The sequence below is a fragment of the Poecilia mexicana genome, unplaced genomic scaffold (assembly GCF_051168715.1).
Source record: "Poecilia mexicana isolate PSO_F unplaced genomic scaffold, ASM5116871v1 scaffold_6, whole genome shotgun sequence".
In the NCBI taxonomy this organism is placed as follows: Eukaryota; Metazoa; Chordata; class Actinopteri; order Cyprinodontiformes; family Poeciliidae; genus Poecilia; species Poecilia mexicana.
This window is the reverse complement of record NW_028263375.1, coordinates 32,514,705-32,536,488: the sequence shown is the minus strand read 5'-3', so window position 1 is coordinate 32,536,488 and position 21,784 is coordinate 32,514,705. Positions and strand designations below refer to the sequence as shown.

Here is a 21,784-nt window from a genome sequence, read left to right as displayed (position 1 = left end):
TCAACTGGCTCCTCTCGACGTGGAGGAGCAGCGGCTCTACTCTGAGTCCCTCCCGGATGACCAAGATTTTCACCCTATCTCTAAGGGAGAGCCCAGCCACCCTGCGGAGGAAACTCATTTCGGCCGCTTGTATCCGTGATCTCGTTCTTTTGGTCATGACCCAAAGCTCATGACCATAGATGAGGGTGGGAACGTAGATCGACCGGTAAATCGAGAGCTTCCCTTTTTGACTCAGCTCTCTCTTCACCACAACGGACAAGTACAGCGCCCGTTTCACAGCAGACGCTGCCCCAATCCGCCTGTCGATCTCCCGCTCCCCTCTTCCCCCATTCATGAACAAGATCCCCAGATACTTAAACTCCTCCACTTGAGGCAGGACGACCACCCCTGACCCAGAGAAGGCACTCTACCCTTTTCCAGCTCAAGACCATGGCCTCAGATTTGGAGGCATTAGGTCTCATCCCGGCCGCTTCACACTTGGCCGCGAACCGCTCCAGCGAGATCTGAAGATCACGCCTTGATAAAGCCAATAGGACCACAACATCCGCAAAAAGCAGAGACGCGATCCTAAGGCCACCAAAACGGATCCCCTCAACACCTCGGCTGCGCCTAGAAATTCTGTCCATGAAAGTAATGAACAGAATCTGTGACAAAGGGCAGCCTTGGCGGAGTCCAACTCTCACCGGAAACGAGCCTGATTTACTGCCGACAATGCGGACCAGACTCCGACACCGGTCATACAAGGACCTTACAGAACGTATCAAAGGGCCCGGTACCCCATACTCCCGGAGAATCCCCCACAAAGCCCCCCTATGGACACAGTCGAATGCCTTCTCCAAGTCCACAAAACACATGTAGACTGGTTGGGCGAACTCCCATGCACCCTCCAGGACCCTGCTGAGGGTGTAGAGCTGGTCCAGTGTTCCACGACCAGGACGAAAACCACACTGCTCTTCCTGAATCCGGGGTTCAACTATCCGACGGACCCTCCTCTCCAGGACCCCTGAATAGACCTTACCAGGGAGGCTTAAGAGTGTGACCCCCCTGTAATTGGAGAACACCCTCCGGTCCCCCTTTTCGAACAGGAGGACCACCACCCCAGTCTGCCAATCCAGGGGAACTGCCCCCGATGTCCATGCGATACTGCAGAGTCACGTGAGCCAACCCAACCCTACAACATCCAGAGCCTTAAGGAACTCCAGGCGGATCTCATCCACCCCCAGGGCCCTGCCACCGAGGAGCTGTATATCTGTGCATCACTGAAGAAAGTTAATCTTGTAAGCACATTGCTAATATTTTACAGAGTATTTTTAGGTCAGCGTTAAGCAAACTTATTGGCCTCATGTTCTCACATTTATTGCTGGGTTTCCCTGGTTTGAGTAGCACAAAGATTAAAGCACTTGTCATAGATTTTGGTAGGCTACCATTGCAATATGCCTCCTGAAACATCTCTAAGATAGGACTTATTAGTTGTTTTTTAAATTTTTTATAAAAGTCTATAGGCCCAGCTTTCTTCCCTGCCCTCATACAGTCAATAGCCTTACCCAGTTCTTCTTCAGTAATTTCAGCTTCCAGTTGCTCTCTATAGCCTTCATCTATCGAGGGAATAACTGACTTATTTAGAAATGGGTCATGTTCCTGTATATCGGAGGTGTCTTGAGAATCATACAGCCTTTCATAGTATTTTCTAAAGTCTTCATTTATTTTGATTGGGTCTACTAAAGTTTCTCCTTTACTATTAATGAGTTTATGTTTTTTTTTGCACTTCCAATAGTTTTACTTGCCATGCCAAGAGTTTCCCCTGTTTTTCTCCTTGTTCATAGAATGATTGATTTAATCTTAATAAACTGGAGGTCGCTCTGTCTGCAGATTCTTTTTCATATTGTGTCTTTAATAACAGCAATTCCATCTCAGTTTCTGTGTTGCCATTTCTGAAAACCTGTAATTCTAATGATTTAATCAAAGATTGTAATTGTTGTCTGCTCTTGCGTTGCTCTTTAGATTTTGACACAGTGTAACTAATTATTTAAGCATGCCTTAAAAGCATCCCATGTTATACAGGCTGAAGTTTGTGTGGTGTTGATACTGAAATATTTGACTATCCTTCCTCCAACATAATTAAGAAATTTCTCATCTTTCAGCCATTACTGGTGTAAACACCATCTAGGACGGTCTCTCATCAGGCTGTTGTTAGAATATATTAAATTACAGGGAGCATGATCTGATAGAAGTATGCTATCATAGCAACAATCAGTTATATTTGAGAGTAATTCTATTGAAATCAAGAAATAGTCTATGCACGAGTATGTTCTAAATGTTCTTGAATGGCATGAGTAGATTGTTTCAGTAGGTTTTCAATGTCTCCAGTTATCTAGAAGATTTAATTCTTTCATAAAAATTACATATTGTTTCCCTACTCCTGGTGTGTTTGGTCAGCTCCTGAAGCCCTGTCCAGAGTGGGGTCACAGTTCCAATCACCCCCTATAGTGTATTTTCCCGACAGCGATGAAAGGGCAAAAAAAGAAATTTGTATAGAAAACATCATCATCAGAGATGGGACCATACACATTTACTAAGTTCAGAGTTTCTTGTAAGATGGACCCCTGAATAATCAGATATCTCCCCAATTTATCTTTAATAACATCGGTGACCTGAAAAGGAACAGATTTATGAATTAGGGTCATTACTCCCCTGACTCTTGATGTAAATGGAGCTGCATATATATGCCCCTGCCACCTCCTACGTAATTTTATATTTTCTTCTTTACCTCCACCAACAAGTAAAAATAAATGTATGCAGGGTTTCCCCCAGAAAACTTGCTAAGCCCGGTGGTCGGGGCGTTGAGTCGGTCCACCGACGGTCCACTGTGTTTTTGAATTAAAAGATGTTAAGTTGACAGGAAATGTAAAAGTATTACTGTGTAATTATATGTTACGGGAAAATATCTCCAGTGAAATGCTATTTAAACCCAGTCTAAAGTCTAAAAACAACAAATTTGCACTTCTGTTTAATCCAAATTAAGTCAGCAGCTCCATCAGGCCTCCAAGGGCCTCAAGGGCCCCATAAATGCTAATAATTTAAAACACAGAACAGATACATAAATGTAACGCTTGTTTATTGAGATTATCAATGGTGTTAAATTTTATTCAATTGTTTAGGCATACATAAATTTAATTATTTTAAATTGTTTAACATTTAAATACAAGATTTTAAGGAGCTGGCAAGTTTACTTTGTAAAACTTCAAAGAACAATATTCATAGTTAGCAACAATCTGATGTTGTGCAGGGTTTCCCCCAGTGTATTATAAGCCTGGCGGCCCGCCATGCTTTACTAGCCCCGCCGCCAGGCTAAGCGTTGCTTGTTTACGTTTCTAGGAAAATTTTAAAAAAAAAGAAAAAAAAAATCTTTTTTTTTTTTGTTTGTTTTTTAAAGTCGGGCTGCAAGCATCTCTTTTGCTCTTAGCATTTCACCAGAAGAGCAGATTTATTCTTAAGGATAGGTTTATAGTTTATGCATTTAAACCCGACAGGGCGGACCAATCACACCGCTGGCGCCTCTGCGCTTTGCCTAGTGCACAGAGGATACCTCAGCGGGATTGCGCGCGCCTCCTTTCACTCAAACTGGACACAGGCTGAGTGACCTGTATGGATATTTACATCAACTTACTGTGAGAAATTATGATCCTTTGGAGAACTCTAGGTAAGAGTTTAAAACCCGCCGTGTAAGCTCTGTTTGCGCAGCTCTATGTGAACGGCTGGAATAAGTTGTAGCGAATTGAGAGGCGTGTTGTGGAGCGGTGAGAATGATTTATCTTTGTGAACGAACAATTATATGCGGCGTTTACATCTCAACACGCTGCTTAATCGTGTTGTGGCTCTGTGTTTGTCTTCCCTGTAAAGTTTATGTCGGTAGTCCCGGTTGGCCGGAGAGTTTGTGGATAACAAGCAGCGCTAACCTGATCATGCAGGTTCAGCCTGGTGAGGAGCATTTGCGCTCTCCTCGGAGTCGCGCATCACGCTGATTTTATATCATTTTTAGTGTTATTTTTAGTATTATTTTTCCGGTTACACAATGCATCAAACCACGTCAATGCGTTGTCTACTTGGAGTTGCGCGGCCGCATGGAGATCTTAGAAACTTGTCCCATAAACTTGACCAACCAGAATAGTTTCTGTGACACTTATTAAAAACTCGACAGACACGAAATGGAAGAGTTACTAAAGCCACATTAGCAGCATTGAATTGAATCTCCCGTTTGTTGCGCATCTCTGCGTAGTGCAGCAGATTACCTCATCATGCAGGGCCGGTCCAAGGCTGTATGAGGGCTGGAGCAGAATCTGACTTAGGGGCCCCTTTTGTTGCTAAAAATATTAGCACCTCTAACAGCTTCAGTGTTAGATTTAGTGAAATATGGGAGAAGGGTGTAGTTTAATTGGCCAGCCTAAAAAGCAATAAGTTATAATCGCAGTTTACTAATTTGGATTTGTAAATTCAAAGATTAAACTCACAGCATCAGATTGTTGCTATGGTAACAAAACAATCTAACTATGAATATTGTTCTTTGAAGTTTTACAAAGTAAACTTGCCAGCTCCTTAAAATCTTGTATTTAAATGTTAAACAATTTAAAATCATTTAATTTATGTATGCCTAAACAATTGAATAAAATTTAACAGCATTGATAATCTCAATAAACAAGTGTTACATTTATGTATGCCCCTGAAGGCCTGGGGGCCTGATGGAGCCATTGACTTAATTTGGATTAAACAGAAGTGCAAATTTGTTGTTTTAATACTAGTTGTGGGTTTAAATAGCATTTCACTGGAGATCTTTTCCAGCAACACATAATTACACAGTAACACTTTTATATTTCCTGTCAACTTAATATCTTTTAACACAAAAACACGGTGGACCGCCGGTGGATCGCCTCGGCACCCCGACCACCGGGCTTAGCAAGTTTTCTGGGGGAAACCCTGCTGTGAGTTTAATCTTTGAATTTACACAAATTAGTAAACTGGGATTATAACTTATTGTTTTTAGGCTGGCCAATTACACTGCTCCCTTCTCCCATATTTCACTAAATCTAACACAGAAGCTGTTAAAGGTGCTGATATTTTTTGCAACAAAAGTGGCCCCTAAATCAAATTCTGCTCAAGGCCTCATACAGCCTTGGACCGGCCCTGCATAATGAGGTAATCTGCTGCACTACGCAGAGATGTGCAAGAAACGGGAGATTTAATTCAATGCTGCTAATGTGGCTTTAGTAGCTCTATCATTTCTTGACTGTTGAGTTTTAATAAGCGTCACAGAAACTATTCTGATTGGTCGAGTTTATGGGACGAGTTTCTAAGACCTCCGTGCGGCCGTGCGCATTAACTCTAAGTAGATGACGCATTTGATATGGTTTGATGCATTGTGTAACTGGAAAAATAATACTAAAATAATATAAAATCAGCGTGATGCGTGACTCCAAGGAGAGCGTTTGTTACGGCCCCTGGCCTCTTGAGGCTGTGCAGGCTCCCTTTTTGTTATGCAGGTTCAGCTGTGAGAGCACACCTTCCTGATTGGCTGCCTGAAGGCTGTAGGAAAGCAGCTACACCACTGGACCAGCAGAGAATTGTCAAGCCAATCAGACATTGATGAGGCTCACCTGCACCCTATAAAAGGCTCCTGAATCCATTCCTCTAGTGGGGCAGCTATTTTCAAGAGGTTTTGTGAAGCTGCCTCCTCTTGTTTGGTAGATGCAACTGCTTTAGGCAGGTTTTAAGCTAGCTTGGTCTTTGCTTCTTCCTGCTTGTCCAGTTCAGCCATTTTGACTTTGCTCTAGTTAACTACAAGTTAGAAGTTTGTGTTTGGGAGGCTTGGTGCTCCCCTTAGCATTCCCTTTGTGCGTGTGGGTTTTTTTTTTTTTTTTTTTTTTCCCCGTTTGGTTTATTTTGAGTTTACTTTGAACTGACTTGTTTGGACATTTTGTAACTTTAATTTGCACCTGACATTCTTGACTTTGTTAATCCCTTTTGTTTTGCATTAATTGGGTTAAATATAATATACTGATTAAAATGATTAAGCACCCAATAATTGAAAGTGGCATCTCTAATGTTTCTCATGTTCTAGGTTTGTCAATCACAGAGGCCTTTGAGCCAGTAATTAATATGGAGCATGAGGCAATCATTGATGGGTTTAAATGCCTTTACTGGCTAGTAAAGCGTGATATTGCCCACCATACAAATTATGGAGCCTTGATTGATCTCGCAAAATTACTTGGATGTGATTATTTCACCAAGCTTCAGGTAAATTATTGAAATGTTTATTTTGTGGCATCAACAATTTCAAAACACTGTAAGCTCTATCTGTGTTATGGCATTCTTCTTTTATTTGTTAGATTGACAAGAGGGCAAATTATAGATCACACAAAATTGTGGATGAAATGTTGGAGATCCTAGCTAGAGTTGTGGAAAAACCTATTCTAGAGGCCATCCGACAGTCGACTGCCATTGGTCTTGAGGTGGATGAATCCACAAATATGTCCTCGACCAGGCAACTGGATATACATAGTAGGTAATTTTACTGTGAATATAAATGAAATCTTGTACTAGATAAAAGAAAAATAATACTGATAATTTTTTTAGGTATTTAGACAGAGAAGGTCAGCTTTTCTGTCAATTTCTTGACATGGTGCCGCTAAATGATGGGAAGGCAGATACAATTGCAGAGGCCATCCGTGAGTTGATCTCAGTCAAAGCCATACCAACAGATCGGATTTTTGGTTTGGGGACAGATGGCGCTGCTGTGATGACAGGCAAGAACTGAAATCCAAGTATAATTTGAGTTATAGTTTCTATTTGTCTCTAAGTACCTTTAATGTCTATTAAGGGCGCCAGAATGGTGTTGCCAAACAGCTGACAGACTCCTGGCCACAGTTAGTTTGTGTGCACTAACTGTGGCACAAACTAACTAGGCGGTGTGCACTGCACAGCACACCGCCTTGCTCTTGCTTGCAAAGATGCTTCAGACAATGTTCCATTCATGAAGACGTTCCGAGGGCACGTTCAAGATCTGCACCTTTATTTTAGAAACTGTGCCAATCGCACAGCCGTACTGAAAGCAGCTTCCAGTGTTCTACAAGTGGACAGCCTAAAAATAACGGTAAGCAATCTTAATTTTTCCTCAATATTTCAGATGTCACTCTTTGAAAAAATGGGCTAAATTCCCTGTGTTGAATTTATCAATGTTTAAAAAAACTATTTGTAGGATAATTTTCCACACAATTCTCTCAATCTCTCTGTCCTTTGCACATCAGGAGGTGAAGGACACAAGATGGCTGTCCCAAGACAGAGCCATCTCAACTCTTCAGAGAAATCTTGCAGCTGTACTGGCAGCTCTTGTGAGGAGGCAGAGAAAAAGGACCCTGTAGCAAGGGGCCTTTATACATACTGTGCGACATACAGGTTTGTAGCTGCCATCCATCTCCAGGCAGATGTTCTTCCCCACCTGACACGGCTTTCAAAGCTTTTCTAAAAGGAAGAAGTCAATTTTTTGGCTATCAAGAAACATGCAAGTTGATTTGTAAGGACTAACTTACTTATTTGTAGAAAATTATGAAAAGGAAATAAGACTTGTATCTTTAATCTATTTATTTAATTGGGTGCCTGTTACAATTGAGGCCATTAGACAAATCAAAGAGGCAGGAGATGTGCAACCTCCAGGGTCATATCTAAGTCTTTTAGAAAGAGTGAAATGCCTCAGCATACAGGCAGAGGAGGAGAGAAGAAGCCACAGGGGTGATTTTGGGCTCGTTTTCAAGCTCAGATCTTGAATATTTAGTGTTTCCAGTTATAAACTTGGAAGATATTATAGAATTAGACAAACTAACTTTTGTTTTATCTATTAATAATACATCTTTTCACAAGGTATTGGAGCCATACTTGGACCATCTGATTGAGCATCTTGAGAGGAGATTCCCAGAGATGAACATCCTTGCTGCATTCAACATATTCAGCCCACAAGCAGTGAAAAAGGAAGAAGATGACTTTCAAGAGAACTTGCAACTGCTTGCCAAAAAGTTTCCCACTTTGGATGAAGGGGCAGAACTCCAAGAATGGACCAGTTTCAAAGTCCATCTTGGCCAAGGCATTTTTAAGGTAAATAGCAGAAGCAAATTGTCTAATAAATGTATTTAAAACATGCATTTTTTATTTACTTTTTCCCTAAAAATAATTATTCCAAAACCATTTGTTTATTTGTTTTAGGACAAGTCACAGCTGGAGGTGATGCAGGAAATGGCCTCTAACTTTGATGAACTGAAGCTCCTCTACCCAAACCTGTCACTACTCTCTACCATTGCATTGACAGTTCCAGTCTCAAGTGTGAACTGTGAAAGAGACTTTTCAGCTATGAACAGGGTAAGTGTTTGATTTGTTTTTTACTTTTATACTAGCAGTTTCTTTAACTATACATTTTATGTCAGTTCTGGTTTATTTTCAATAGATAAAGACTGACCTCAGCAACAAGCTTCAGGGCAAAAGCCTCACAGCATGTTTGTGAATCAGAATAAATGGACCTAGCGTGACTGACATGGACTTCGATAAGGCTCTGGAAGAATTCTTTACAAAATCCAGAAGGATCATGTGCAGCGATCCAACATGCAGCCTGTGCCACAAAAACTAAAAGATCAAAGCTCAATACAGTAGAGCAGGGGTGTCAAACTCCAGTCCTCAAGGGCCGGTGTCCTGCAACTTTTAGATGAGCCTCTGCTGCACCACACCTGAATAGAATAATCAGGTCATTAAGGCTCTGGAGAACCGATCTACTCAAGGAGGAGGTAATTAAACCATTTCATTCCAGCGTTTTGAACCTCTGGCACATCTAAAAACTGGAGGACAGCGGCCCTTGAGGACTGGAGTTTGACACCTGTGCAGTAGAGCATCTCTTATTTTTTTGAGTTTTCTTTTATTTAGTGGCTTTGATGTGAGATGTGGGTTGGTGCTTTGTTTACATTTAATAATTTATGTTAATTTAATTTGTTATAAGTATGGCTTTTAAAGCAGGATTCAACGTAAGTGCAAACAATTTGATTGTATTTTCAGTTAACAGTTTCAAAAGTGTGCCTTTTTGTAAGACTGTAGTTGTGCAAATATTTGTGCAATATCCCATAATAGTCATTTTTCAACTTTCATGTAAACTTTAATCTTTTTTTTTTTTAATGAATCGTTGGCGGCCGGCCAGGCAGCAAGCCTCGCGCCACCTACCACCGGGCTTAGCCTCTTTTCTGGGGGAAACCCTGGAATAGTGAACCTAGAAATATAATAGAGTATTATAAAGAGTGCAACTTCACGTTATATATTGTGAACATAACGATGATCTAACAGACAGGTATATTTACCAAAGAGACGCACCAACGCTATAATCTATCGGTACTGCATCTATTTAGTCACTCCTAGGGCTGAAACGATTCCTCGAATGATTCGAGTACCTCGATTACTAAAATTCCTCGAGGAAAATTTACCTGCCTCGAAGCTTCGTTAATTTATGTTTTATTAGTTAGCGCACCGTGTTCCGGCCGGGACTTCATTTGCGTTGCGCGGAGCTCTCACTTCCGCCTCTGAGTGGTTGACAAAAGCTAAGTCTCAGCGGCATAAAGTCCAATCTTCAAGATTGGCCCGTGGAGATTTTATTGATTGATGATAATGCCCGACTTTTTATAGTTTTTGGGGAACCAATAAGCATCCTTAAAATGACTGGGGGAATGCCTGGAGTACGGCAGCATTTCTCCTCCGGGGCTGCTGGTTGAAAGCGAACGGCGGGAAGAGCGCTGAGGTGAGCGGATAGCCTGAACAGGGCGGGCGGCTGAGTAGCTGATGCTTACCGTGTAAATGTAGCTTTACCGACGAACCGCACAATAAATTTCATATCCCGGTCTGAAGAAACGGGTGGCGGAGCGCATCGTACATGGCTTGTAGATGAGTTTCTGAGTGTGACCAGTGAAGGTGTCGTAAATATCCCGTATTGCTTCCCCCCATGTTCGTCCCCCGGTCTAACGGTTCGTCAGTCCGCTGGTCTATTTCCTCCCCTCCACCCCATCTTACGTTCGTTCATTCGCCCTCTCCTCCCACTCCAGGCGGCATTTCCCGTATTTTCAAACCCAAAGCGTGACAGGTTAGGTGGCAAGGTGAGTTTAATTAATCTATTAAACTCACTGAAGATGAATACATAAACTAAAAGCTGGATTGTAGACATTTTTATAAGCATATTTGTGAGCCTGCCTCTTTGTTATTACATTCAATATAATTTCAGATTTTTCTATAACTTTTCTTCTGGTTAACTTAGAAAGTGAGCTATTATTGTTACAGGTTAGTTTTCTAAACTACAAAAAAGCAACTGTTAGGGATGCTCAAATATGAAAAATTGGACTGACATTGATATCTGATGGTAACACCGGTATTATGCCAGATTTACCAGTATTTCATTTTATATTTTTTTTATCCGATTACTCGATTAATCGTAAGAATAATCGATAGATTACTCGATTACTAAAATATTCGTTTACAACAGCCCTAGTCACTCCATTGCACTTATCTGTCCTCTTTGAATCCAATCGATGAACCTTTGGACCTCGGCTGGTATGTTGAACTTGAAAGTTTCCCTTTGATAAGTCAGCACCAGTTTAGCCGGAGGGATGATGCCCTCCGAGCTCAGCTCGCGGAGGCGCTTGCAGACTCTATTGTACTGCTTATGTATCTCCTTAGCAACATCGTTGTAGAGTCTCACCCGTTGGTTCTTATAGAGCAGTGGACCCCAACCACCAGGTTCGTGGACCAATTGGTACCGGGCCACGCAAGAAATAATTAAATATTTCCGTTTTATGTATAGAGTCTGGAGGATCTTTTATTTTGAAAATCCTTTAACCGGATTCTCTCGGTTACTTGCGCACCAACACTGAGCCCTAAAGCAGCAAAATGAGTAAAAAACAGATCAGATATCATTGGAAAGTTTCTTTGCAAAGGGGAAAGGCCCAGAGAAGAGACAGAATGGATTTATCCTGGACTCGTAGATGAGTCCCACATTACAAGCCCGCTCTGCGTAACATGCCGCGACCTGCTCGCTAATGAGGCAATGAATCCTTCAAACTGCTTCGCCACACAGAGACAAAGCAGGCTGTGGATATAAGCAACAATTCGGGTGTCATTGTCTCCCATCACTCCCAGATGGGACAGTCTTGTAGCAGAGAAACAAACTCAGGGCTCCCGTTAGCCGTTATCGTGAGTTAAAATTTTCACAAAAGTAAAATGTTCGTTTTTGTGGCGCATCTGTATCTTATTTTGAAGGGATATGTAAACGTTACCATAGCAACCAGAGTCAGAGAGCGTTTGGGCAGTGGTCGAGAGGAGATGAGTAGAGCTTGTGAGTCTTAAGTCTGGTTTAGACGACAAGATTTAAGAATTGTCGGCCGATTTTCCAAACCTCTGTGACCACAGAGCTGATAAAAGTACAACAGGTTCGAGTTCAGCCACACAGCAGGAGCAACACACCACACGAACTGATTCCACTCATAACCATCCTGATTCCAGAGGATAATCCAGTAAAACCCCCAACAAAGCATACAGGAATTTAGAATGACCAAACAAGGATGACGATGTAGAAGCAATAGTGATAGTTTGTGGACTCATTTTAAGAGATAAAAGACATAACAAAAAGAAAAGGCGTTGGATAAAAGACGGGAGCAGCCGCTCTATTTGTTGCACTATGATTTGGAGGTGAGTATGTTTTTTCATAGTTAACATTTTTAACTGAATAAACATAATAATGACCTTTACATATAATAATAAACATTTCCACATATCATCTCCGATATCCACCGGACTCTGAGTTGCGTGAGAGTCCGGTGGACCGGCGTGAGAGCTGTTTGGGATTCCCCTCTGTTCTCACGTCACCACGCTTTCTGATTGGCTACCTGTCACATTCAACAGGTCGTATTCTCGTTCCCAGTCACAGGCTGCGATAAAAGGGCCAAGACAACCCAAATTCGGTATATTCAGGCTTTAACGGGAACATCAACATGCAGAAGCCATATCTGACAGCTGACCCCGCCCCAGCAAAATTTTCAAGTCTTGACCGGTCCACGGTAATAAAAAGGTTGGGGACCACTGTTATAGAGGATATCCGTTTTTGCTTTGCTTGCTTTGAATATTATATCTTTTTGTTTATAGTTAAGGATCCGCATAATTATGGTTCTTGGGGGTGCTTCTGCGTTTCTTTTCACTTCAGGTCGACGCGGTGAGCTCTTTTGAGAATCAGTGGGTTTCTCAGGGCAGGCAACTCCAACACTTCTGGTAACCAGCTTTCCAAAAATCCACAGGCATTGGAGCCCTCTGCTCCTTCAGGGAGATTCACCAATCTAAGGTTGTTGAGGCGAGATCTCATTTACATGTCAAAAACTTTTTCCTCCATTAGCTTCTTTGTTTCTTCCAAGCTCTTAACTTTGTTAATTAGCGACATTTGCTCGTCTTTCATTGTGGACAAACGTTCCTCTGCATGCGTCAAACGCTTCACACTCACCCACTTCTTTCCTCAGTGCTTCTATGGCTGTCATAAAACCATCAAACCTTCCAGAAAACTCAGACTTTAAGCTCTTTATTGCTCCAAGTATATCTGCTTTGTCACCGAGTGAGTTATTCATTTCGCCGCTGCTAGTTTTTCATCTACTCCCTTGCTGCTTCTGGGCTCTTTGCCAACTTTCTTGCTAGCTCCGTTTGTGCTAGGCTCCACATTTTGTGGTACGTAGTCCGTCAACTTGGATTGCATAGTTATTCTTGACTTATCTTTGCTCGGTCTTCCAGGGCCTGGCATAGTTTCACCCAAATCAAACAGTTACCGTTGTTGTAGTGTTCAGGATTTTTAAAAGGGAATTTTCAGGATTCTTGTCAGAAGCAGTGTCGAACGTGACCTTCTACCTTGCGGTCAGACCCGAAAGTCCTACCATACATTTTTACTAGTTTTAATGCGTATTTCCCTCTGGGATTAATGATGTATATTCATTCATTCATTTGTTGTCATTTCTGTTTGTAGTCAGTACACACAAACAACAATTAATTTGATTAATAATAAATATGTACTTCAATTCAAGTTGATGATGGAAATTCAATGGAAATATTCTGACTTGACAGTTTAGCATAGAGCATTGGCAGATGAAATTTTATGGATTTTTGTTTCTTACTCATTGTTGAAGAGTACGTATAATAAAAACTAAAGACAAAAGACATGATTTGCAAGTGGGAAAACCTGCAAAATCAGCAGTGTATCAAATACTTGTCTTCTCATTGTATGACTCTTTAAATAAACTTGGGTAACAGCAGTAATTACATCAATTTCACTTTTTGAGATGTAAAAGTATGACTTATCTGAACTAAATAACACCAAAAACACACCTGCAGAATCCAAAGCTCTTCAGATAGCTGCAAAAAGGTCGATCTGACTTCTGGTCTTCGCGGGCCACATGTACCCCCTCAGCAAAGGAGAACAGCACAGGAGGAAGTGGTGCGTCAGTTCGCTCCAGATAACGGAGAACTCCCACAACATGGCGAGCATTTCTTTCTGAGATCAGCAGCACTGATCTGCTGACTGGAGAAGAACAGTCTGTTTGATCCTGAAGGAAAACCACAAACCAGAAAAAACATCAATAGATACACATTTTTGCAACAAGTTCAGATAGCTATTTAATTTATGTTTTGTGATAAAAGCTACTTTCTGATAAATGTTAAGGTGGGAGTGAGCCAGTAAATATGAAGCTGAGAGGACTCAAAGCTAGGTTTCTTGAGAATAGAATAAACATCATGTTGGGACATATGGGAACAGATGAGATGCCGACCGGAACATCGGCCAATAAGTGCATGCGTGTATTAGCGCATTCAGCAGCTCCCTCCCTGGCAGAGACTGGCTAGTAATTTTGTAAGACTCTGTGCCAACAGGGTACGTTTTCCACAGTGATGAATTTCTAACCGTCTAATTTAGTTGCATCTGCCATTTGAAAGTCTGTCTCTGTCTCACTGTGAGCAGGAGGGAACAGAGGTGTGTGTCCCTGAGTACGGGTTCAGGGCCTGAAATTCACTGTTGGATTGCAGGTGTTGTGCATTTTGAAGTCAATTCCCTCAAATCTAGTTTCTATATTGCAGGACATTTCTGCATCTAATTACAGCGGTGTATGATAATGTGACATTTGCATGGGAGCTTTAAACTAAAACACTTCTACCGCTCTTCTCTTTAGTATGAGCTCCCTCTGCTGTCCAACTGCAGGGTTTCCCCCCAGTGTATTATAGGCCTGGCGGCCTGCCATGCTTTATTAGCACCACTGCTGGGATAAGCTTTTTTTTTTTTTTTTAGGAAAATAAAATAAATTTTTTTTAAAAATCGCTTTATTTTAAGTCGGATTACAAGTGTTTCTGTTGCTCCGAGCGTTTCATTACCAGAGCAGATTTATTCCTAAAAGATATGTTTATAATTTATGCATTTAAAGCCGGACCAATCACACCGCTGGCCTCTGCGCATTGCCTCGCGTTGTAGTAGCTGGATGTCTAAAGTTAACCTCAGCACGGATCCCACGCTCCTCCTTTCACTCAAACTGGACACAGGCTGACCGCTATGGATATTTACATCAACCCCCTGTGAGGAATTATGATTAGTTATGAGGAGTTATTGATTAAGGTAAGAGTTTAAACCCACCGCATTAGCTCTGATTGCGCAGCTCTACGTGAACCGCAGGAATAACTTGTAGCGCTTTCAGTGGTGCTTTGAGGAGCTATGAAAATGATGCATGTTTGTGAACAAAGCATTATGTGGCGTTTACATCTCAACTCGCTGCTCAGCGTTTGGCCTCGCCTTCCCTGTAAAGGTTAGGTCTGTGTTCCCGGTTGGCCGGTGCGTTAGTGGTTAACGACCCAGCGCTAATCACTCATTGTGCAGGTTTAACCCGGTGAGGAGCTTTCGCGCTCTCCTCACAGTCACGCATCACGCTGATTTTATATTGTTATTATTATTACTCGTATTATTTTTCCGGTTACACAATGCATCAAACCGTATCAAATGTTTTGCCCACTTAATCAGACAGAGTTAATGCGCGCGGCCACCGGATATCTGAAAAACTCGTCCAGAAACTCGACCAACCAAAATAGTTTGTGTCCCCTTGTTAAAAACTCAAGAGACACGAAATGAAAGAGCTGCTAAAGCCACATTAGCAGCATTGAATTAAATCTCAAATTTGTTGTGCATCTCTGCGCAGTGCAGTGGGTTTAACTGCTGCACTACGCATGCACTTCATACACCCTTAGCCAGTCCAAGGGTGTATGATGCCTGGAGCAGAATCTGACTTAGGGGCCCCTTTTGTTGCTAAAAACATCAACACATCTAACAGCTTCTGTGTTAGATTTAGTGAAATCTAGGACAAGGAGAGTAGTTTAACTGGCAAACCTAAAAAGCAATAAATTATAACTGCAGTTTACTAATTTGTATTTGTGAACAAACAGAGCTGAAACTCAAAGATTAAACTCACAGCATCAGATTGTAGTTGTGGTAACAAACCAATCTGACTATGAATATTGTTCTTTGAACTTCTACAAAGTAATCTTGCCAGCTCCTTAAAATCTTACATATAAATGTTAAATAATTTAGTCTTTTAATTTATATTATGTCAAATTTAGCAGCAATGATAATTTCAATAAACACATGCTACATTTATACATCTGTGGTCTGTGTTAAAATATTGGCATTTATGGGGCCCCTGAAGCCCTGGCGGGCCTGATGGAGGTGCTGACTTAATTTGGATTTAACAGAAGTGGAAATAATTGATATTCATTTTAATTGTATTTTTTTATTAGTTGTTTTTAAGACTAGTTGTGGGTTTATATAGCAGTTCACTGACGATGTTTTCCCATAACATATAATTATGTCATGGGGAAAATATCACTGGGTGACCACCCAGTGATATTTTTACTTTTATTGTCTACCTAACATGTAGGCGGTCCACAAAAACACGGTGGACCGCCTCGGCACCCCGACCACCGGACTTAGCAAGTTTTCTGGGGGAAACCCTGAACTGTATCCCTTGCTATCAAAAAAACAGCTGTTGGATTCTTTTAACTGTGAGCTAATCAAAACATGAAGCTCGTTAAAACATAAAAGCTGGAAGAAGAATTGAGGAACTACAGAAAAAAAAAACAGCACTGGAGGTGGCAATGATGCCAGTAATGTTGGTAACGACTCAAATCCTTGTTTCCTCCACCAGGTGGTGGTTACAAAGCTGCCCAAAGAGAAAAGTGTCAAGCTAACTGGCTCAGAATATATCTTTGGCTTAAATTGGAGAAGTGAAATCAGCAGCTCCATTAACTAGCCGATGCTTTAAAATATCACCGTTATTCCGCGGCTCAAATTTTTCTCATTTAGCAGCGGTGAACAGAAAATGTAAGAAATGATAAATGACCTGTTTTATATTGTGCATCATCAAGTCTGAGGACTCCAACTCTAGATTCAGTCATTCACCCATTCATGCACAGATCCACCAACATACGAAGTTTAAACTCTAGAAGATACGCAGATACAGTGTGAAGACAAAGTTATGGAGGACGGAGCCTGCCAAAATTGTCAGTAACTACAGAAAAAAATTAATGGCTTGATAAGGTAATTAATGTGGCAAATAATGCATTAAAAATAAAAACTTTCCAAACTCCTTTGACAATGCAATGTGACAAAAGTAATATTTGTTTATAATTTTTAACATTATTGATGTAACGCTATCACTATTCTTTCACCGTTTCCCCATTTGTTTTTCTTTTTCATATTTATTACATTTATTTAATGCAATATTTTTATTTACTATGACATTTAATTATTTTTCTGTATTATGTATTTATTTATATATTTACCGTCACTTTTTAAAACATTTTATATCAACTTATTTTGCTCCTTTTATATTTCCTTTTTAAATTTCCTTCCTTCCCTTTTTAAATTGATACGTGTATAACTTTGTTATCATGGTGTCATTTTATTAATGTAAATGGAGAAAGAAAAAGCAACTTTGGCTTAAAGAATCATCCCCAAAATAATTGGCAGCACATACTAGAGATTGGTTTGACTGATGTCAAAATAGTTGTGTTGGCATCTGCCTCAAAAACATGTGTTGGTCAATCCCTAAGACAGATCAATATTATCCTTTTTCCCCAATTGATGTCTGTGTCCCTCCTGACCCCATCTCTGGCTCCTCACTAAGTGATGAATTTACATGAATTAGACCATCTATATTTACAGGAAACAAAAAAGAAAAAATATTCTGTGCTGGTAATTGGTTAACTTACTTGTTTAGGTAGATTTCGAAAGTTTTCAGCCATGCAAAAGAGTCTGTAGCCAAACACTTTAGGAGAAGGCGGAAATCCATAGTGGACAACACAAGCTGCATCTCTGATGCCAAGGCTCCCCAAGCACTCACTGGTGCTCACTGAAGAATGAAGGAAAAACAAATGCAAAAGAAACAGCAGCAATATTGCAATTCTGTAAAATTTTAGGGGAATTACCGAAAATACTTATACAATCATCTATGAGCAGAGTAGTGCTGGGTAATGTAATGAACCTTACAGTTAAATTTCAATTCTTCAGATCACGATTTGACTTGATTTTGATTCAATATTGTCTTAAATATTTTGATATTTAATTGACTTGATTTTATTTAAGAGGGAGAGTGCATTTATAAACAATAATTACAATGCATGGTTGATTATACTCACCCCTAAATATTAGCAACAATTGTTATAATAAATTTACCCAGGATAACATGAGTGCCAGGGCCAATGCTTTTACTCCACTGCTGGATGACAAAGTCAAGCTGGTCCAGTAATCCCTTGTGGATCTTGAGACAGAATGCTGATTTGTTGCTGACAGCCTGTAATATAGAAGCATGTGACTCTATCCAGTCTATCCATCCTTTATACACACTCATCTATGCATGGACATTGATAGCATCCACTCTTCCTGTTTAATACACGTTCAAACCAAGTCTGTTAACAGACATCTTATTGGCACGACTTCTGAACCTATCCCTTATCTCCAGCAGTAATTAAGCAAGAAGTGAAATTTATTGGATAGGTCGCTAACAAAACTTTGTACTCTTGAGTGCCTGAGTAAATGTAAGTGTGGGGATCATGTGTCGCCAGTAAAAATTATCTACACAGCAATTTTAAAAAAAGGCTGACACCACAAAGTAAAGAGCAGACGTGTGGATATTTTAAACTGCATATGTGGTGTTAAAGAAACTCTCCACAAGAAACGTGACAAACATTTCTTAAGAAGCAAGTGCTAAAGACATACCATTCCCAGCTAAAACTGAAACTGTATTTTCAATTTTTCCAAGGAGGAGTGCCACAGGATTTTAGACTTTTGTAGATGTCTAAGGCCTGGTCAGAATGCTTGCATTACACCCTACACCCCTCTATGAAGTGTGAACTCATCAAAGTGAACATAAGGATTTGAGTCCACAGGTTACAAGTGTGCAAAAATTTAACTGAATTGGAACAGTATGCCTCTGCATTGCACCTTGGTACAACTACATCACAGTGCCGTAGTCAGGCTTTGACATGTTAAAACATGTGATCAACACTACATTTAACCACACTACACTTTTATATTCAATTTGATGTAAAATGCCATAAAAAATATTCAACCTGTTTTGCTCAGTTAATCACTAACAGATGCATAGAAAAGCAGGAACTGAAATAAATAAAAAAATAAATTAACAAAAGAATTATTATAGTGCAACATAAAACATCAGGACAATGAGTTAAAACTTTTGTCACCTTAAATACATCTTCAACCTCCTCAGCAGAGTTTGTTACAATCAATGTCTTTTGGCCAACTTCAGGACTGAAATCCAACACTCCCAGAAGTGCAGATATCTTGTTGCTCTCAATAGTCATCAGGATAACCTGTACAAACCAAAATGCAAAGTCAGAAAAATGTATATTTTAGTGCACATATTTAGACTGCACATTTCATTCCAAACAGTAGTTCTTCTTTTTCTTTAACTTGAAACAGAAGTATGGTTCCATGGGTTTAATGGATTTTTGTTGACCCTCAGCACTTTCCTATATATTGGTTCCACAGTAATTCTGGTCCTCAGGGACCACTGCCTGCATATTTGAGATGTGACAAGACAGGTGTGCAGCAGGAGGAAACTCCTAAAACATGCAGGGCAGTGGACCCTGAAGACAGACATTGAGAAACACTGGTACAGGTGGAAAATACCATATCCGACTCGGGGTATGCAAACCATCTTCCATCGCCCAAAGGCTCCACTTTGATTCCTTCGGTTTAAGAATTAGGGAAAGAAAAGTTAGACATTATTATTTCTGCTACTGAACTAAGCTATTACTGACCCCCACAAAGTGCTGCTAATTAAAGAAGCATACAAGAATTTTGAGGTGCTGTGGACATTCAATTATTGTGTCATTGTAATCTCAAGTTCTTCAATAGCAGGAAATCAGTCTTAGTACATGGTTTGCAAATTTATGGTAAGCATTTATAGGTTGCCTTAGCCCAAGTTAAAAACCACACTGTTTATATTTGACTAACCTGCTGGATGTTACCATACAGTGCAGCCTCCTCAGGGACAGTTATAACAATGGAGGGATCAAGCATATGCTTAGAGATTAGATCATCCATAGGACTGGTCCATCTTTTGGACACAGCAACCAGTTGCCGAGGACAGGATGCTTTCTCTTCACTGGAAGTCACCTTCTGAAAATGTTGTAGGATGGTTCCCATCTGGGGAAAAAAGAGCATCAATACTTATGCCTACACAGAAACAAAAATTACAATACACAACCCCACAGTCTGTTTTTCAATCATGGCAGAATATGTTAAAATAACTTCCTGCTTTGCCTCTCAAGCTAGCACAGCAAACGTAAAAAGTTTCTAACGGGAAAGAGACAGAATTAACCATCCAGGAGCCAGGCTGTGGAGGACTCTACTGCAAAAAACCCAAAGAAGTCATGGCTGACTAAAATCAGAAGATATGAGACAGCATTTGTGCTAGATGAATGTAACAATTATTTAATAGTGAACAAAAGTGAGAAAAACATACTAAAAGTCAATATTTCTTTACATATTTTGTAGCATTGTCTGTGGGTTTGCAAAGGAGGGCCAAGGCATGAAGAGTTTGGAATCCTCTGACCCAGAGCATGGCAGACAAACTCCTAAAAGTGTTAGGTTTGCTGCCATTTTTTTTAAGCTCATTGTAACGGCTCCTACTTGATAACAAAAGCAGTTACCTCATCAGGTGCAAAAGTGAAGAGCTGGTCAGCCTCATCTAATACTAGATGATACAGTCGCAGGAAAAGAAAGCAGTGACAAGACAGCAAACGGACAAGAGTGAATGGGGTGGTCACTAATAGCAGGCCTGTTGTAAAGAGAATAAAACATTTAAACTTAGATCTAACGAAAGTAGGATATAGTCAGAAACTGAATGGATTGACAAAGCCTTGTTTCTGTTTTGCTCACAGTTTTTGGGGAATTTTACAGCCTTGGCTTCATCCTTGCCAATGCCCACCAAGACAATAATTGGGTGGAGGGTTTGAGAAACCTTGCTTTCTTCCAGCAGATTGTATATCATCTGAGCCTTCTCCCAGCCTGGACACAGCAGCACTGCTATGGGCTGTATGCAAACACAATATTAGAAAGCAGGCACAAAAACAAGTGGCTTTGTGTTTTACTAAATATTTACTCACCCCTGAACTGGAGAGGTGGGAAAAGAGGAGGGAGTTCAAAAGAATGTGGGTGAGCAGGGGGATAAGGTAGCCAAGTGGCTGATCAGCATTCTGGGAGATAACGAAAGTGTTGCAGCCACGAGCCACAGCTGGCCAACTGTAGCGGTCAGCTGGAGAAAGAGTGTGATAGTTTTTCCGAAGCAACACCTGCAAGACAAACCAGTTATATAGAATTTAGGCAATTTAGAGGAAACAGATCTTAATTAACAGATCTTAACCTCCTGGTGGGAGGAGTTCATGCCGCAGTCAGTGGGTTACTGGCTCAATTGCTTCTTCACCCACCTCTGTATCCTTGGGACAGACACTTCACCTGACTTGCCTGCCAGAGTATGGCAGTCTTGAAACCTGGCAGACTACTTACCTGATCTAGTAAACAGACTTCTTTATTTGAAGCAGAATTGTAACTTGATGAAAAAGTGTTTAGAGTGATTTGATTAACTGAAATTTAAATCTAGGTATAACTTAGAAAAAAAACACAATTGAATGAAATTATCTTATGAAATAAAAGAAAATCTAAATTCTAAGTGCAAATGCTAACATCGCTCAACAGCTCAAGAACATCTCAAACTGAACATTTCACTTAGCGTTCGTCAACGGGGGCATTCAGAAGATGGCAGGGGGCACTGGCGAAAATTTTTACTAAAGGGTGGCGCTGGGATTCCTTTGAGGGACGTTTGCTCGAAGGTAAACTTTACACCTTAAATGCACAACAATACCAGTTAAGACTTTGAGCAACTTGCTGAAATTGTATTGTGTAACATTAAAACATGCCTGGCTGCAACTGTATCGATGGTAGCTCTCCTTCTCTTCAATTTTTGTAGCTTCTTGGCGCAGCTCCATTCTCCTACTACTGTAGCTTCACCGCATCAATTCAGCGTTACATCGGCTGATGACGCTGCTGTGAGATTCACTTGTCTGGTGTCTGATTTTCAAATATTTTATGTTTTATTTGTACATATGTTTTGTCAGTGCTGTGATCATGTCAAAG

General features: G+C 40.6%; 1 protein-coding gene and 1 pseudogene across 1 annotated transcript in view; one reads left to right on the top strand and one right to left on the bottom strand.

Moving 5' to 3' along the window:
- Positions 1-21,784, bottom strand: part of tdrd12 (tudor domain containing 12) — a 56,713-nt gene that overhangs the window by 17,007 nt on the left and 17,922 nt on the right. Inside the window, exons 18-25 of the mRNA XM_088006620.1 lie at positions 20,758-20,943; positions 20,531-20,684; positions 20,302-20,429; positions 19,604-19,795; positions 18,829-18,957; positions 17,801-17,918; positions 17,338-17,477; positions 13,423-13,640 (exon numbers count right to left, since the gene is read on the bottom strand). Of these exons, the coding sequence (XP_087862746.1) occupies positions 13,423-13,640; positions 17,338-17,477; positions 17,801-17,918; positions 18,829-18,957; positions 19,604-19,795; positions 20,302-20,429; positions 20,531-20,684; positions 20,758-20,943 (1,265 nt within the window). The remainder of the gene's footprint in view (positions 1-13,422; positions 13,641-17,337; positions 17,478-17,800; positions 17,919-18,828; positions 18,958-19,603; positions 19,796-20,301; positions 20,430-20,530; positions 20,685-20,757; positions 20,944-21,784) is intronic.
- LOC148159516 (zinc finger protein 862-like) lies at positions 6,671-8,542 on the top strand (annotated as a pseudogene).